The sequence below is a fragment of the Artemia franciscana genome, chromosome 2, assembly GCF_032884065.1.
Source record: "Artemia franciscana chromosome 2, ASM3288406v1, whole genome shotgun sequence".
Classification (NCBI taxonomy): Eukaryota; Metazoa; Arthropoda; class Branchiopoda; order Anostraca; family Artemiidae; genus Artemia; species Artemia franciscana.
In genome coordinates this window covers 2,552,621-2,572,238 of record NC_088864.1, presented here as the reverse complement: position 1 = coordinate 2,572,238, position 19,618 = coordinate 2,552,621, and the positions used below count along the sequence as shown (strand labels likewise).

The following is a 19,618-nucleotide window of genomic DNA, read 5'->3' as shown; positions in this document are numbered from 1 at the left end:
GCCATTGCCGCAAATTTCATCCACAAATTCCCCGCCTAAATGGTTGTTCAGCCTCAACTGGGAAGCTGCTAACATCGATTCGTACCAGAGTTCATGTGACTACATGCTGTCGAAGATCCGATTTCCTTTCGTACTTCTCTGTTGTCCGAACATTTCAGCAGACTCAGAAAAAAACCCTACTAAACATCTACTGTTCTGAGATAACGCATGCTATCCATACAGCTGAGAAAACTGCAGTTTCGGTCCGCAAAGTTCACCACGGCACGAAAGTGCGTAACTGGCGGAATAATCCTAATCTCCTGGCCGCATGTGATTCAGCAAAATTCTGGCTACAATTATAGGCAGATTGTGAGAAGCCGCGCTCTGGAGTAGTCAACGCTGTTCGTATTTACACGAAACGTAAATTTTCCAAAGCCATCGCACAGCATAAGGATAACGAAATTGCCAGTACCAGCGAGATTGTCGCTGGTACGGGCAATTTGCGGGCAACTGCTTTATGGCATCTTCGAGCTAAGAACAAATCTTCCAATGGCCCGCCCTGCATGCCAGAAAAGACTGGTGCGACTACTTCAGAGACCAATTTTCATCCCCTAATTCCTAGCTAGATAACACCTTTTGCCAGGTCCTCGATAAGGAGCTTCAGTTTACAGTTAAGAATATTGGTGTCCTGGTCACTCCGTCCTTGATGCGTTCCCAAATTGATAAGTTAAAAAAAAGAAATATAAGAGCATCGATTGTATATCTGGTACTCATTTAAGCTTTGCCAGCAATCTTCTACTAGAGCACCTTTCTCTGCTATTTCAAATGATTTTCGTTACTGGTATCGTTCCAGACAGCTTTGGTGTTGGATTGGTCCATCCTATTCTCAAAAAAGGTAAACCAGCTGACCAGTGCACTTTATATCGTCCGATCACTGTTTCAACTACTTTTTGTAAGCTATTTGAATCCCTTATTTTTGATGAAATTGCACTTCGATGCACTACTCCGGACGACCAGTTCGGGTTCAAAAAACACTCAGGATGGGAACACGTTCACAGCCTTCTTGCAAATCTTTTTATTGATGCAGATAAAAATGGTGATCTTCTCGTCTTTGGAGCGCTTGATGTTAGTGGAGCCTTCGACTCTGGCATCCATGGCCATTTCCTGCTCAAAGCCCTTTAGCGAGGTGTTTCCTCTTGCATCATTTCCTCTGTTTACAGTATGTACAACAAGCTCTTGGCTGTCATCCTGATCCCCTCTCCGTCCGGTATTTTTCCTTCTAAAAAAACGCTGAGTGTCAAGAAAGGTGTACGTCAAGGTGGCAAAACTTCTCCATTACTGTTTAATAACGCAATTATCGAAGCACAGCAAGTAACAAAGCCGTCGTGCTTTTTACATTGGATTAATCTTTCGCTGCTGAACTTTGCTGATGGCATTCTTCATGTTTCTCGTTCGATATCTTTATTTCAACAAAATTACGACTCACTTGCAATGGCTTACAAGCAGATCGGACTTTCAATCAACGAATCTAAAACAGAACTTCTTTTCTTCAATGGTTCAAAAAAAGAGTTTACTATTAGCCTCTCCTTGCCGGAGATAATAAGTATCGTTTCAACCGTCCTCTCCTTGCCCGGCTATACAATGCTTTTATTACCCCCCATCTGCTTGCTCTGGTTCCCTTCTGGAAAATATTCACAGCTACCGAAAAGAAAGCCATTTGCAGCGTATTTTACAGATATGCTAAGTTTCTCCTGCGTCTCCCTTTGTGGCACAGCAATGGTGACATCTCCAGGAAACCCTCCAGAAAACCTGGTGACCAACCCTTCCATGGCCATAGAGAGAAGAATCTCCAAATCCAGCACCAATGTTTCAAGAGCCAACCACCCCTGGACTAGTGATATTTTATAATATGTGTAGTGGAAGTGTATTTTAATTTTTGTGCTTTTCTTTCTTTTTCTTTTATATACTCCGTCTTTTCCATTTTTGACGGGTAATAAATTAATAATAATAGTAATTACATGTGTGCACTGCCATTTTCTAACTTTACAGCAGAACGCTTGTTCAGTGCCCTCAAAGATTTGAAAATAGACAAACGAAATTGTTTGACGACAATATCGGTTGCGTGTAGTCTTCAGACGAAACTGGGAATGAAGAGACTCATTCTCAGTTCCTCTTCTCTTGTCCTTGACCGTGACATGACGAAGCTTCTGTCAAATGTTAAGGCTTTTACAACTGCTGAAGAAGCAGCTACGCTTATTTCTGGTTTTGTGGCTCCCTAGGTCGTAGGTAGTGTGCTTGGTTTAGCTGATATTGAGCCTCTTAGTGGCAATTTTCAATGACATATTTCTTTTTATAATTCAATACTCAATTGAAACTTAAAGGCTTTATTTTTTCCTGCACAATATAGTACAAACAAGGTTTATTGCAAATACATGTTAGATCATTCGAAAAAATTCTTTTGGCTTTCCCATCCCAAAATACTGCCTTTTTGGTGCAGAAGAAATTGAAAAAGCTGATTTCCATTCTAGGATTTAAGCAGGCCTAAGTATTTGAAGCTAGGTAGAACCGCCGGACCGAAAAGGCTTTTGAAACACCAGTCAAGAAAATAAAACCTGTTTATATTTTCAACCAATCAGAGAAAAAACAGATTTGCCAAGATTCTTAAATAAAATTATTTGTATTTATTGCAAGTTTATCTTTGTAAACCGAATCTTACGCGTGGAGACCTTTTTGGCATTTGTCCGGGAAAATTTTTTAACGGTATTGAATTGTCTAGACGATTTTTCCGGGGAGAGGAATAATTTTTCTGTGGAGATGGAGCTGGATTTCCTGGCATTTTAAAAAAACTGTTTGAAATAAAATAAGATTGTTTCCACCTGAAAGTACGCCCAAGGAGCAACATTAAAATGAACAAAAAATATTATATATATGAAGGGGATAGCCCCCTTTTTTCTTTACGCTTAAGTTCAGATTTAGTCCCGATTCTGTAAGAACAACTTCCAAAACAATTGAAAAATGAAAAGCTTAAGCACTAAAAAATTTCAGCATGAATAGTTGGACGTTTAGAAGAGGACAGTCCTCTTACTATGTTATCGTTTCTATTCGTTTAAATTTTTAATTATGTTCCTTGCTTTCAGGTGAGTTTTTTCAATTAAATTTCTGGTGTAAGTTCATGTTTGCTTGCCGAAGAATATTCATTAATTTCGAGAAATCATTGCACGTGTTATTGCTTTGTATGAGATTATTGCCTTTCTATTGGCTACTTTATTTTGGTCGTCTTTCTGAAAATAAATGACATAAAAATCTCGTTTTTGGGCTATGGGAATAAAGCAGCAAAGGTAATATAGAACCTAAAGCAACAAAGTTCCAGAGTGTCATTGAGCCTATTTTTTTTAATTTATTTAAAAGTAGTTCTGAGGTTTTGTCTGCAATGCCAGCAAAAATCGTTTTTAGCTATGGGTTCCAATCCTGTACTCTAGCTCTAGAACCTATTCTGCTAAAAACTTGAATTAGTACGCGGATCCAAGCCCTACTTGAGCCTGAAAATGAAGCTATAACCAATTTTGGCTCCCAAATTTTGTAACAAAATTCCATTTTGAACTTGCCCCCGATAATTCCCCGAATCTTGAAGACTTGTCCCCGAATTTTGAGATTGGAGAGTGGAAGCCCTGGTGACACGATATCCTTCTAAATATCAAATTTTATTAGGATCCAATCACCAGTTCGTAAGTTAAAAATATATCATTTTTGATAATTTTTCCGAATTAACCGTCCCCCACTCCGCCCCCCCCCCAGATGGTCGAATCGGGAAAACGACTATTGCTGATTTAATCTGGTCTGGTCCCTGATACGTCTGCCAAATTTCGTCATCCTAGCTTATCGGGAAATGCCCAAACTAGCAAAACCGGAACAAACAGACATACCGACAGATAGACAGACCAACAGAATTTACGATCGCTATATGTCACTTGGTAAATATTAAGCGCCATAAAAAACGAAAATAAAATATAAGAAAATAATAATATATGAATTAATAGCTTATAGATCTTAACAGGGAATTATACTTTGATTAACAATAAATTACGCCTTAGTTCCAGTTTTTTATGCTACATAAAATCATCCCTACAAGTCTCTACCCTTCAAATGCATAATAGTCAGAGCGCCAGATTTTGTATCTCGCTTATTTCGATTAGTACCCATGCCGGAAGGTACAAAAATGTTAAGGGTGGATCCCATGGTAGTCGACCATGCTGAAAACGAATATCGTAGGGCGCATGTTCGCCGTTGGGACGTTTCTGAGATATAGGCCAAAAACACCAAATTTCGCCTATAATGGGGTTCGACGATTCTAATTTTTTTTTTACAGATAAAATTGGTCAAATCCAGTGTACTCTTACATCAATACAGAGGAGAGACTTGGGGCTACACGAATATGATTTTTGTTTGTAAAAAAAAAAAAAAAAATAGTACACTTTTTACTGCAGTTTTTAAAAAAATCAGATTTTTGTCGACAAATTTCTACCAGAAAAGCTAAAAACTCGAAATTTTTCCAAGATAAAGTATTTTTTGTTTATATTGAAAAAGAAAGCCCGTTTGATTCCCAACACATTGAGCTAAGAAAGAAAGTTTAAATTATTGTATCTGGGGGGTCTGCAACTTTTTTAGCGAGTGTACCCGATAATAGGAATTTTTGTTTAGTAACCTGCTACCTAGCGGGAAGTTGATTGATAAGCTAAGCAGATGAAATTGATAATCAGAAGATAAAAAAGAAAAGTGAGTCAGGCAGGCCAAGATAAAAAAAAAAGAAAAAAAAAAGTTACTTCAGGTTGATTCAACATATGAATATGAAATCGTACAACATACCAACATATGAAATTCAACGTTGATTCATATTCTGACGCAAATACTGATTTGCTGATGGATAATAATGAAGAATATTACACAAATTTGGAAGATCAAAAAAAATTGAAAGAAATAGAATTTTTAATATCACTTTTGGTGTTGTAAAGTTGGCTGGCAAAAGGAGTGTAAATTTTTTTTTGCAGAAGTAAGAGACTTAATGAAAGTAATTTACAAAATTAAATATTTTGAAAGAACTCCTTCCTGTGAACTTACTTCTCGAGACTCCAAAAGCAACTAAGACACCTAGACAAGGCAATAATGCTGGCTACAGAATAGCCAACACAGCTTTTGGCCACAGAATAAAGTCCCCCGTCGTTACCAAGCTATCGAACGATTTGCAGTAAAGTCTCGAAGGAAAATGTTCCTAAAAGCAACGTATTTTACTTGCCTTTCCTTCATGAAGCACCAAACAACCATGCAACAGTCAAAAAATCTCTGCGAACGTTCATGGCGATAAGTAAAGCTGTCGGATGTGACGATACGGTGGTCACGTAAGATCTCTTCATTTATCAGCTAGCACAGGGAGTGAAAAGTAGATACCCGGATGACTTCAAAAACGTAATCCTACGGATGGGAGGCTTCCACCTCCTGCTCAACTATCTCAAGGCAGTTGGTAAGATAATGGACAGCTCCGGACTCAAAGAGATTATAGTGCAGGCAAAGCTGCTGCTTCCTGGTACATGCGAAAAGGTATTTCAAGGAAAAGGCTACTACCAAGCTATCAAAGCCTACTGCATACTGCACGAGGTCTCGCTAGCCCTCTACTGGGAGTCCTTGGAAGAGCATTACTCCGAAGCACAAGAAGACCTATCCCGTCTGGACCAGCTGGGTAGTGCCATTGAGCTATTCAGGACTTTATTGGCAAACGGTGCTAACACGCAAATTGCACTTCAGGAGGCAAATGATACCTTAATCACTTTGGCTCCCATAATGAATGCCTTCGAAACCCTTCGAAATGCGTCACCCACGTTTGCTTTCTGGCAGTAGTTCTTGAAAATACTTGAAAAAGCGATGCAATTCAATCATGCTGAACGAGACTGTGACTGGGAGTCTCATTTGACAGCAGCTACTCGGATGTTGCCATACTTGGTGGTGGCTGACCATCCTCAGTATACAAGATGTCTCACACAGTACCTATATGACATGCGAAGTTTACCACAAACCTTTCATGATGTACACAGGAAGCTCATGGAAGGATACTTCGCAGTGAAGAGAACGCACCCCACGTTTACGGCCACCTGTTCCGATCAGATACTGGAATGTACAGTGAACAAGGATGCAAAGACGACAGCCGGAATAATAGGAGAACAATTGGATGAGAGACAGACTGAAGCTTGGATTCTTACCTTACTGATTTCCGCTGCCATCAGCAATGGTTTCCTGCAAGTAGTCAACGTATCCACAGAGACATTGAAATATCACGAAGACAATCAGTCGACGATGACGCGATTAAAACTTTCATAAGATAGAGTTCGAGACATTTTCACTACATGTGGCAATCCGTTCAGCAGAGTGGACTTCGACCTAGTGAATATTGTGACGTCAGAAGTTGTGGACGATGAGAAGATTTTTCTGATATTAATTGCGTAACCACAAAAGGGAAAGAGGTGGGTGAGGACTGTCTGTGCAACAGGAAAGACGATGTGAAAAAGGTTGCACTCCGAACTTTCCCTTCAGAGATAAAAACTCAGAAAGTGAAGAGTGTCCCTAGAACCGATCTCCTGAGCTCTGAAATAACAGCCTTGAAGAGAATCATTACTGCTCAAATGAGCTATGGCGAAGAAAAGGAGAAAGCCGTTGCAAAGATCCTCACAAAAGAGATTCTTCCTTTCCCTCCATCCATTTTTGAACATCTTCCGCAACAATCAACCAAGACATCCTCTGGCTGAAAAATGAGGACGGGGAACAAAGCTGTGCTGTTGAACTGGCTAAGAAAAAAAGAGGACTTGCAGCTTGGCCGGCAACTTTGAAATCCAAAGAAACAACATCAGCTACAGTACACATCATTGACCTAATGTCCAAGATAAGGTCATATCGGCCTGCCAGGTTTGAAACAGTCAAATCCTTCGTGGAAAGATTGCTTTTATCATTGCTGAATGATCTTCCAGTGGGTATTCTTGAAGTCAACATTGTCGCACATCGGTACAACGGGCTGTTTGGGAAGCTCACGGACACTGGAGAGTCGATCTCCTTGAAATCATTATGCAGACTCCGACAAGGGAAAGGGACAAACCTCCAGATTTCCTTTCTTAGCACAATTGAAGAAGGGGATGCCGTACTTGCAAGTTCAGCGTCTAAAAGCCGGCTCTTCGAAATTTTGTATGAAACCTGGGAGCAGATGGGTGATTAGCTTCCGAACGCATTCAACCTTTTTCTCTCAGGTGGGTTCAAGGAGAGATTCATAGTGTCTCTGGTCAAGTGTGGCTGCTGTCCAACTTTACCAGAACACTGTGACTACGAGGAATGATTGTCCTCCAGCCACGAAGAGGCTGACCAACGCCTTATGACACATGTCAAGTACGCTAGCCGTTACGCTTGTAGCATCGTTGTGCATGCCAACGACACAGACGTGGCAGTAGCCTGTGTTAATTTTTTTGAAGAGCTTCAAGCTGAAGGACTGAGCGAACTTTTCTTCAAGTTCCCGACTTACATTATCCCAGTACACGTGCCGGCGGATGGAGTCCACTTGTCCAAAGAGGAGCAGATTATGTTACTGTTAACATAAACGAACTTTTTCTTCGGCGTCGGGAAAGCTTCTTTCTTAAACACCGCGGTGTCTCCAACTTTCGCCTCAAAAATGGTGTATGTGACGGAGCGGATCAAGGATGCAGAAGGGAAGCTTTCAGTCGACGCGTTTAGAGAAGTTTACGACCTATCAAAATTCCTGGTCATTGAAATGTACGGTAAACAGGCAGGATTCAATTCACTGGCCAATGTAAGGGCTTACATTTGGTGCTAGAAACAAGATTTGAGAAGATGCCCACCTTCTAAAGACACCTTCGAGCCATGCATACGAAGAGCCAGATTCGCTACATGGATAATCTTGTCATCAGTACAGGCTCGGCCGAGCATTCCAGATCCACTCCTCCTTGGATGGAAGATGGCTGAAGGGGGAGTAGATGCGGTCGTCTCAAGCTGTAAAGAAGCATCAAGCCTGGAATCTTACAGCAGATGCAAAAGTGGGAAGATGCAGGAAAGACTGTGGCTGCTCAAAAAATGAAAGGATGCTACAGCTTATGCCCCTGCCGCGGAACGAGAAGGGTATGCAGCCAGTCTGACCTTGCCCCATCTGAATTCTCGGAAGAGGAAAATAAGCAACATTTTTGAAAGTATTATTTGATACCTTTTACTTTTAATTACAACAGGTCCCTAATCAGTTGCTATTACCCAATTTTACGGGCAGGCCGAGTAAGACAACTCCAGTGCGCCGACTGAATTCATCTGTGAAGCAGAATTCTTTTATGTAGTAAATAGCTCAGTCGTATCACTGGCAAATCAGGTCCCAAAAAGGTAATTACAGACGCCTTAGTACACCAGAAAACATATTCGTCCATTCTAAAAAAAAAAAAAACATTTTTTTAGTCGACATTTTTTTAAACCTACTTTTATTTTTAAGTAAAAGTTAAAAATTTTAAAACAGTTAGGAATTCTGAAGAGTTCCTACCCTTTGAAGAAGAAAAAAAATAAATATGTCCCTTTTCACGATACGGCTAGTGATCATTTCAGTGACACAACAACAAAAAATCGCAGACCTTTTAAAAATAAAAATAGTTTATATGTTTTTAGCTCAAATTGTACAGAATTGAATGAGCTTTCTTTTCGAATATGAAAAAAAAGTTTGTTACCTTGAAGAAATTTCGAGTTTTTAGCCTTTCTTTAAGATATTTGTCGAATTTTACAGCACTTATTTTGAAACTGCAGTAAATAGAGAAAAAAAGTATTTATTTTTCAATTTAAAAATAATATTCTTGTAGATCTAGACCTCTTCTTTCGATTGATATAAAATTACGCCGGATTCCTCAACCCAATAACTCGCAAAAAAATCCTGAATCGTCGCACTTAGTTATAGGCTAAATTTGGCGTTTTTGGCCTATATCTCAGAAACGCCCCAACGGCGAACATGCGCCCTACGATATTCGTTTTCAGCATGGTCGACTACCCTAGGATCCGTCCTCAGCATTTTTGTACCTTCCGGCATGGGTGGGTGCACGATGCAGAATCTGGCGCTCTGACTATAATGACTGACGTATATGAAGTATCACATAAAATTTATCAAAAATCATGTAAACCTAGCCTACTCAAAATAGCAGCCGAGGACCCGAAACCCCTCAAAACAAGAGCTAAGAGCTCATGCGGCATTAGCTCTAGAATCAATAGATTAACTTAACAGGAAAATCAGAGGCTTAATGCCGGTCGGGATTTAAAATAAGAGCTCTGAGAGACAAGGTCCTTCTAAATATCAAAATTCATTAAGATCCAATCACCCACTCGTAAGCTAAAAATACCTCATTTTTCTAATTTTTCCTCTCCCTTCAGCCCCCCCCCCCAGATGGTCGAATCAGGAAAAACGACTTTATCAAGTCAATATGTGCAGGTCCCTGACACGCCAACCTATTTTCATTGTCCTATCACGTCCAAAAGCATTGAACTCTCCAAAGCACCGAACCCCCCCCCCCCTAACACCCCCTAAATAGAGTGAATTCAGTCCGGTTACATCAGTCACATATCTACGACATTTGCTTATTCTATCCACCAAGTTTCATTTCGATCTCTCCACTCTAAGCGTTTTCCAAGATTTTAGGTTCCCCCTCCAACTCCCCCCAATGTCACTGGGTCCGGTCGGGATTGAAAATAAGAGCTTTGAGACACGATATCCTTTTAACTATCAAATTTTATTAAGATCCGATTACCCGTTCGTAAGTTAAAAATGCCTCAATTTTTCTAATTTTTCCGAATTATCCCCCCCCTCCGACTCCCCCAAAGAGAGCAGATTCAGTCCGGTTATGTCAATCACGTATCTAGGGCTTGTACTTATTCCTCCCACCAAGTTTCGTGCTGATCTTTCCACTCTAAGCGTTTTCCTAGATTTCCGATTCCCCCCGACTCCCCCCAATAACACTGGATCCAGTCGAGATTTATAATAAGAGATCTGAGTTACGAGGTCCTTCTAAATATAGAATTTCATTAAGATCCAATCACTCCTTCGTAAGTTAAAAATACCTCATTTTTTAATTTTCAAAATTAACCCTCCCTCAACTCCCCCAAAGAGAGCGAATCCGCTCCGATTGGGTCAACATATCTAGGACTTTTGCTTATTTTTCACACCAAGTTTCTTCCTGATCCCTCAACTCTAAGCGTTTTCCAAGATTTTAGGTTCCCCCCTCCAAATCCCCTTAATGTCACCAGATTCGGTCGGGTCCATAACGGTGAGTTTGTGGTAATTTTGCAAGACAGAAAAGATGCTCAAAAAGTCAAAATGCATCTATTAACAATGTTTCATGAACCTAAACAATTGTTCAGGTAATGAAAACATTGACCCCCCCTTTTTATAGCTTACCCAAAAAATATAAAAAAAAACTTATCTTTCACAAGCGTCCAAAAATTATCATTTTCAACGTTCCTTAAGAGGGTTTAAAATTGAATTTACACCAAAAGTGATTATTATATTAAAAGCATAAAAAAGACACTGTGTGGTATGTTTACTTTATTTGTGGGTCATTTATAGGAATTATTCAATATTTTTTCCAGGTGATATGTCCGCTTTCTTCCTAGCATCCTAGCTAAAATATATATTGTAAACTACAAATTTACTTCTAGGCTGTATGAAATCAAAAGACAATAACTGCATTTTTAGATATAGGCCTAATTGATTTTCCCACTCCTTTATCTCAACCTTTTATTTCTGATAGTGAAAGTATTTGCTTGATATCAAGAAAGTCTTCAATGCCTTTCGATTGTGTACACATTTTCATTTGCTCCCTTCTGACTAAAAAATTACTATTAATTATGGCACTTGGTATTAACCAAGTGACATATAGCAATCGCAAATTATGTCGGTCTGTCGGTCCTGGTTTTTCTACTTTAGGCACTTCCAGGTAAGCTAGGACGATGAAATGTGGCAGGCGTATCAGGGACCAGACCAGATTAAATTAGGAATAGTCGTTTTCCCGATTTGACTATCTGGGGGGGGGGGGGGTGGATTGGCCCGTTAATTCGGAAAAATAGAAAAATTGAAGTATTTTTAATTTACGAACGGTTGATCAGATCTTGATGAAATTTGATGTTTGGAAGGATATCGTGTCTCAGAGCTGTTATTATAAATCCCGATCGGATCTGGTGACATTAGGGGGAGGGAGTTGGGAGGGGGAAACCTAAAATCTTGGAAAACACTTAGAGTGGAGAGATCAGGATGAAACTTTGTGAGGAAAATGAGCACAAGTCCTAGATATATGATTTACATAACCGGAACGGATCCACTCTCTTTGGGGTAGTTAGAGGGGGGGGGGTTAATTCTGAAAAATTAGAAAAAATGCGGTATTTGTTACTTACGAACGGGTTATCGGATCTCGATGAAATTTGATATTTAGAAGGATATCTTTTCTCAGAGCTCTTACTTTAAATCCCATCGGATCTGGTGATATTAGGGGGAGTTGGGAGGGGGAGACCTAAAACTTGGAAAACACTTAGAGTGGAGGGATCGGGATGAAACTTGGTGGGGAAAATAAGCACAAGTCCTAGATACAAGATTGACACAACCGGGACGGGTCCTCTCTTTGCGGTAGTTGGGGGGGGGGGTAATTCTGAAAAATTAGAAAAAAATAAGAAATTTTTAACTTATGAATGGGTGATCGGATCTCAATAAAATTTGATATTTAGAAGGATATCGTGTCTCAAAGCTCTTATTGTAAATTCCGACCGGATCTGGTGACATTGGGGGGAGTCTGGGGTGGGGGAACCTAAAATCATGGAAAACGCTTATATTGGAGGGATCGGGATGAAACTTGGTGGGAAAAATAAGCAGAAGTCTTAGATGCACGATTTATATAATTGGAATGGATCCGCTCTATTAGAGGGAAGGTTAATTCTGAAAAATTAGAAAAAATGACGTATTTTTAACTTACGAAGGAGTGAACGGATCTTCATGAAACTTCACATTTAGAAGGACCTCGTAACTCAGATCTCTTATTTTAAATCTCAACCGGATCCAGCAAAATTGGGGGGGGGGGGGCAGTTGGGGGGACCGAAAATCTTAGAATATACTTAAAGCGGTGAGATCAGGATGAAGCTGGATGGGAAGAATAAAAACCTGTCTAAGATACTGTGACTGACATAGCCGGACCAGATCTGCTCTTCATTGGTGGAGTTGGGGGGGGGGGCTATTTTGAAAATTGAGGTATTTGTAACTTACGAAAGGGTGACCAGATCTTAATGAAATTTGATATTTAGAAGAATCTTGTGCTTTAAAGCTCTAATCTTAAATTCCGACCAGATCCTGTGAAATTGGGGGGGAGTTGGAGGGGGAAACCGGAATTCTTGGAAAACGTGAAAATTGGGATATTTTTATCTTTCGAATAGGTCATCGGATCTTAATGAAATTTGATATTTAGAAGGAATTCATGTCTCAGATCTCTTATTTCAAATCCCGACCAGATCTTTGACATTGGGGGGAGTTGGTGGGGGAAATGTTGGAAAACACTTGGAGTGGAGGAATCGAGATGAAACTTGGTGGATAGGATAAGCAAACGTCTTTGATACGTGATTGACGGAACCGTACTGCATATGCTCTCTTTGGGGGAGTTGGAGGCAGGGGTTCAGTAATTTGGCGAGTCAGGTGCTTTTGGACGTGCTAGGACGATGCAAATCGATAGGCGTGTCAGGGACCTGCACAAATTGACTTGATAAAGTCGTTTTCCCAGATTCGACCCTCTGGGGGCTAAAGGGAGAGGAAAAATTAGAAAAAATTAGGTATTTATAACTTACGAGTGGGTGATCGGATCTTAATGAATTTTAATATTTAGAAGTACATCGTGACTCAGAGCTCTTATTTTGGTAAAATTCTAGTTAATTGACTTCTTGCTATCTCGGAAGGGTTTAGGTTAGGAAAATGAAACTTTCAGGGATGAATCTGCAGACTAAAGTATGTCCCGGGAAGGTATTTTGAAGTACCCACATCCACTCCTTCTCTCCCTCTAGAGGGCCCTGACCTTTGATGACCTTTAAAAATATGTGTGGTATAAAAGCGAAACCTCGCAAAATAGATCTTTTGCTTGAATGAAGTACTACAAAATTGTTTTCACATTCATAACTTTGCTCAATTCCATTTTATAAGGTTTTAAAGATCTGCAAATACATTTCCTAAATTAAAAAAAAAAAAAAAAAAAAACATTGATATGGCTCAAAATTCTACTCAAATAACAGGAATTTGCATTTTCAGAACTAAAGGCAGAGAAAAAGCAACTAGTAACTGAAAATTAAGGTAAAATGTCATTTTGTCAAAATTTCAATAGGCATAGACATGTCATGTAGGCAAATTTTCTGGGCCCTCTAGAGGGAGAAGGGGTGGAGGTGGGTATTTTAAAATACTTTCCCCGGGATAAACTTTAGCCTATAGACCCATCCCTGAAAGTTTCATTTTCCTAACCTAAACCCTTCCAAGATAGCGAGAAGTCAATTAACTAGAATTTTACCCTTATTTTAAAATCCTGGTCGGCATTAAGCCTCTTATTTATCTTTTAAATCAATCTATTGATTCATAGAATTTTGTTAAAGCTCATACCATATGATCTCTTGGCCTCTTCTTGCCTCGTCACAAGTGCCATATGAGCTCTTGTTCAGATTATATTCACTAATAAACGAAACAAGACATTGGCCTTGCAACACTTACCATGGCGAGTAAGAACCCCCTCACAACTAGATTCCTAAGAACTTGCCTATATTTAGTAAGATCCCTCTAAAACACCATATCTGTGAAGAACAAATTCACTTACTTAGAAATATGTTAATCTGCTTTGTCCAACAGCTCTCTAACTCAACTAATAAAAATATACTCAGAACCTGCCATAGTCCATAATAGAAGGCAATAAATCTGATGTTCGAACTAAAGCAAGTTGTTCATCGAAAGGACATCAAAACTTGCAATAGGTGGAAAGATATCTATATGATTTTGTTCGTATCAGTTGTTCGCATTGGGTTATACTTCGTTGATGTGCACCGGAAGCGAGGATGTAAGACTTGATCCATCTCAGAATATTCAATAATTTTTAAACATTTTTATAAAAGTAAAGTGCTCTGAAAATTGGGCAAAGGCCATTTTTTCTATAGTCTTTGCCCTCGATTAGATAGTCATAAATATCCAAACAATAATCCTCAGTGAAAACTGGCCAAACAATATAAACTAATTTTGATCCATATAGGTCAAAGACTGAATCATGAGTGAATCGTGATCGTGCCATTGTCAGTTTGCTCATTTTGAGGTTTAAAATGATTCAGTCATGATTCAGTCTTTGACCTATATAGATCATTACATAAAAAAAACTAGTTTTTTTAACTGAAAGTAAGGAGCGACATTAAAACTTAAACGAACAGAAATTACTCCGTATATGAAATGGGTTGTCCCCTCCGCAATCCTCGCTCTTGACGCTAAAGATTTTTACTGTTTTAAAAGAAGAATTGAGAGAAAGTCAAACTTTAGCGTAAAGAGCGGGCGTTGATGAGGAAGCAGCCTCTTTTATATACGAAGTAATTTCTGTTCGTTTTAAGTTTTAATGTCGCTCCTTACTTTCAGTTAAAAAAACTAGTTTTTTTTTTATGTAATTTCTGAAACGTTTTTGAATTAATGCATGTTTGATTTGGCTCTCCACACATAAATTATTAAAATAAATTTGTATATTAATTCCTTTTTTGGCTAAATGGCTTTCTCTTAGTTTTAATCACGATTTTGAGAAATAAGGGATGGGAAAGGAGGCCTAGTTGCCATGCAATTTTTCGGTTACATAAAAAGGCAACCATAAATTTTAATTTTTAACGAATTTTTTTATTAGTAAAAAATATACGTAACTTAAGAAGTAACTTACATAACAAACTTTTATATTCTTATATTTTTATTATGTATATGAGGGGGTTTGTACCCTCGTTAATACCTCGTTCTTTACACTAAATCGTAAGTTTTCTCCCAATTCTTTAAGAATGACCCCTGAATCAAAAAGGCCGTATAATAAATAGTTGAAATTACTAAAAATACTTTAGCATAAAGAGCAAGGTATTTTATATACTTTATGCTAAAGTATTTTTAGAACCCCTCATATGCGTACTAATGTCTGTTCGTTTTAGTTTCAATGCTACTTCTTCCTTTCATTTGAAAAAACGTTTTCATGTTTATTTTTCATTGTTTTGTTATAGAAATGCCAGAGAATCCTGCGCCCTTTTCATTGAATTTTTCTTCCCCCATGACAGATTCCTCCAAGGAAAGATCTTCCAACATAGCCCCCTTTCCTCAGCCCCACCCCCAAACAAAATAAAATCCCCCTGAAAACGTCTGTACACTTCCCAATAACCATTACTATATGTAAACACTGGTCAAAGTTTATAACTTGCAGCCCCTCCCCCAGGGATTGTGGGGGAGTAAGTCATCCCCAAAGACATAGTTATTATGGTTTTCGACTATGTTGAACAAAATGGCTATCTCAAAATTTTGATCCGTTGACTTCGGGAAAAAATGAGCGTGGGAGGGGGCCTAGATGCCCTCCAATTTTTTGGTCACTTAAAAAGGGCACTAGAACTTTTCATTTCCGTTAGAATGAGCCCTCTTGCGACATTCTTGGACCACTTGGTCGATACGATGACCCCTGGGAAAAAAAAAAATAAATAAACACGCACCCGTGATTTTTCTTCTGGCAAAAAATACAGAATTCCACATTTTTGTAGATAGGAGCTTGAAACTTCTACAATAGGGTTCTCTGATACGCTGAATCTGACGGTGTCATTTTCGTTAAGATCCTGCGACTTTTAGGGGGTGTTTCCCCCTATTTTCCTAAATAAGGCAAATTTTCTCAGGCTCGTAAATTTTGATTGGTATGACTAAACTTGATGAAACTTATATATTTAAGATCAGCATTAAAATGCGATTCTTTTGATGTAGCTATTGATATCAAAAGTTTTTTTAGAGTTTTGGTTACTATTGAGCCGGGTCGCTCCTTACTACAGTTCGTTACCACGAACTGTTTGAAAATTCGTTTATATTGTTTGGTCAGTTTTCACTGAAGATTATTGTTTGAATATTTATTTCATTGCGCAACTATTGAAACTGTGTACAGTGCTGTAGGCCTATAGCGCTGTGAACAATTTACTTTGCATATAAGGGCTTTGAAGCTCTACAAAGGGGTTTTCTAACTGTTTTGCACTTAGGGAAGGAGGAAGATGCCTTAGAGGGTGCATTTTAATGCCAAAACATCCCAACTCTCCTTGAACCTTCAGACAAATAGAGAATTAGTTTTAAGGGAAGGTGGAGATATAAATTAATATATAATCCCCAGGGCCACACACAAGACTTCCGTTTGTAGGGGAAATTTTTTTCGGTGTGAGTGGGTAGGTACAAAACACATGAAAAATGTGAGAGCAATATTTAACCCCTCTTGATTTCTGGAAAATATTTCTGGTCTGTATTATTAATTTGTAATTAAAGACTAACATTAAACCCTAAAATGAGCAGAATCTATTATATATGGGAGGGGGAGTGTCCCTTCCTCATCCCCACCTTCAATCCATGGTTGCAGAAACTTTGGATTGTGCTCATTATGTCAGAAATTGAGAGTTCTAGTTCTTTTTTACATTTCGAAAGTGACTGAGGACAAGTCAGTATATTTTTTGTTTGGGGGGGGGGGGTTACGAAGAATGCATCAAAAATGTGAAACTTATATCTAATCTCTCTTGATTTCTGTACATATATTTTAAAAATATCGTTTTAAACCTCAAAATGAGCAAACTGACAATGGCATGATTCAGTCTTTGACCTATTAAATAAAAAAAAACAAATTTTTTTAGCTGAAAGTAAGGAGCGACATTAAAACTTAAAACGAACAGAAATTACTCCGTATATAAAATGGGTTGTCCCCTCCGCAGTCCCTCGCTCTTTACGCTAAAGTTTTTAATTGTTTTAAAAAGTAGAATTGAGGCAAAGAGTCAAACTTTAGCGTAAAGAGCGAGGGATTGCGGAGGAGACAACCCATTTTATATACGGAGTAATTTCTGTTCGTTTTAAGTTTTAATGTCGCTCCTTACTTTCAGCTAAAAAAATTGTTTTTTTATTTAATTTCTGAACGTTTTTGAATTATGCATGTTTGGTTTTGGCTCTCCCCACATAAATTATTAAAATGAAATTTGTATATTAATTCTTCTTTTGGATAAATGGCTTTCTCTTAGTTTTGATCAGACGATTTTGAGAAATAAGGGGTGGAGAAGGAGGCCTAGTTGCCCTCCAATTTTTCGGTTGCTTCAAAAGGCAACTAGAACTTTTAATTTTTAACGAACGTTTTTATTAGTAAAAAATATACGTAACTTATAAATTAGCAACTTACGTAACAAACTTTCATAATCTTATATTTTTATCATGTATACAAGGGGGTTTGTATCCTCGTTAATACCTCGCTCTTTACACTAAATCTTAAGTTTTGTCCTAATTCTTTAAAAATGACCCCTGAATCAAATGACTATGCTTTCACCCCAATTCTCTAAGGCTATGACAAAGGTAGGGTGCGCTTGCATTAGTATAGAAATTTTGAGAGTCTACTAAGACAATGATTATCCTCTCTGGCCAGTAAGAATCGCTAAAGCTAGCAAAGATCCACGTAGTAAGTCGGTCTATATTGTATTAAATTTAAAAAAAATAAGTTTTTTTTTAACTGCAAGTAGGGAGCGAGATTAAAACTTAAAAAACGAACAGAAATTATTCCGTATATAAAAGGGGTTATCCCCTTCTCGACGCCTCGCTCTTTACGCTAAAGTGTGACTCTTTGTCACAGCTCTACTTTTTGAAAGAATGAAAAAACTTTGGCGTAAAAAGCGAGGCGTTGAGGAGGGGACTGCCCCTTCCGTATACGGGACAATTTCTGTTCGTTTTAAGTTTTAACGTCGCTCCTTACTTGCAGTTAGAAAAACTTATTTTTTTTTTATTTAATCAATAAATAAGTTAATCCAAAAACGAACAGAAATTACAATAAATAACCGACACACACTCAAAACAAGGGAAAATTGACATGAGTAGAACTTACAATCCCTTTCCCCCGCCTTCTAAAGACCAGAACACAATTTGTACTTTACTGCAAGCAAAATTAATTTTAAATTTTTTTTCTCACTTTTTTACTTTAAAGAGATATTAAGACTTTTTTCTCGTTTTAAGTTTGAATAGGCTATCTATTTAATTTCTGCTCGTTTTCGGCTTCATTTATTTATTTTCAACTGAATGTAAGGAGCCACATTAAAACTTAAAACGAACAGAAATTGCTTCGTATATGAAAGGGGCTGCTTCCTCATCAACGCCCCGCTCTTTACGCTAAAGTTTGACTCTTTCTCTCAACTCTTCTTTTTAAAACAGTAAAAAACTGTAAACAGAATAAATAGTTGACATTACTAAAAATACTTTAGCGTAAAGAGCGAGGTATTAGGAGGAGGTGAGCCCCTCATTTGGGTAATAATTTTTGTTCGTTTTAAGTTTTAATGCTGCTCCTTACTTCCAACTGAAAAAAAACTTTTTCATATTTATTTTTCCTTTGTTTTTTTTAAACAATGCTAGTAAATCCTGCCCTCCCTTCATGGAAGTTTTCTTCCCCCATGACAAATTCCTCGATGGAATGTTCCCCCAGTATATCCTCCTCTTCTCAACCCCGCCCCCCAATCAAAAAATCCTCCTGAAAATGCCTGTACACTTCGCAATAACCATTACTATATGTAAGCATTGGTCAAAGTTTGTAACTTATAGCCCCTCCTACGGGGACTGGGGTGGGGTAAGTCGTCTCCAGAGACATAGTTATAAGGTTTTTCGACTACGCTGAATAAAATGGCTATCTAAGAATTTTGATCCGTTGACTTTGGGAAAATAATTAGCGTGGGAGGGGGCCTAGGTGCCCTCCAATTTTTTTGGTCACTTATAAAGGGCACTAGAACTTTTCATTTCCGTTATAATGAGTCCTCTCGCAACATTCTAGGACAACTGGGTCGATACGATCACCCCTGGGAAAAAACAAAAACAAAAAAAAAAACAAATAAACACGCATCCTTGATCTGCCTTCTGGCAAAAAATACAAAATTCCTCATTTTTGTAGATAGGAGCTTGAAACTTCTACAGCAGGGTTCTCTGATACGCTGAATCCGATGGTGTAATTTTCGTTAAGATTCTATGAATATAAGATTCTAAGATTCTATTTTCTAAAATAACGCAAATTTTCTCAGGCTCGTAACTTTTGATGCTTAAGACTAAACTTGATGAAACTTATATATTTAAAATCAGCATTAAAATGCAATTCTTTTGATGTAGCTATTGGTATCAAAATTCCATTTTTTAGAGTTTTGGTTTCTATTGAGCCGGGTCGCTCCTTACTACAGTTCGTTACCACGAACTGTTTGATTAAGGGTGATTTGCGGTAGTTTTACGCTTAGAAGATAAGAAAAATAAACTCCTAGGATATAAAAACACTTTTGTCCATAAAAACTTAAACAACAAAAATTTGTTGGTTCCCAAAGCCAA

At 38.3% G+C, this 19,618-nt stretch overlaps 1 protein-coding gene across 1 annotated transcript; it reads left to right on the top strand.

The window, feature by feature from the left end:
* Positions 1–804: 804 nt before the first annotated feature.
* On the top strand, positions 805–1,161 carry LOC136024577 (uncharacterized). The gene has a single exon (XM_065700036.1). The coding sequence runs from the start codon at positions 805–807 to the stop codon at positions 1,159–1,161; it is 357 nt and encodes a 118-aa protein (XP_065556108.1).
* Positions 1,162–19,618: the final 18,457 nt, after the last annotated feature.

Excerpts from the sequence above, each read along its gene's own strand:
- LOC136024577 (XM_065700036.1), top strand. The coding sequence starts at position 805 with ATGATTTTCGTTACTGGTATCGTTCCAGACAGCTTTGGTGTTGGATTG.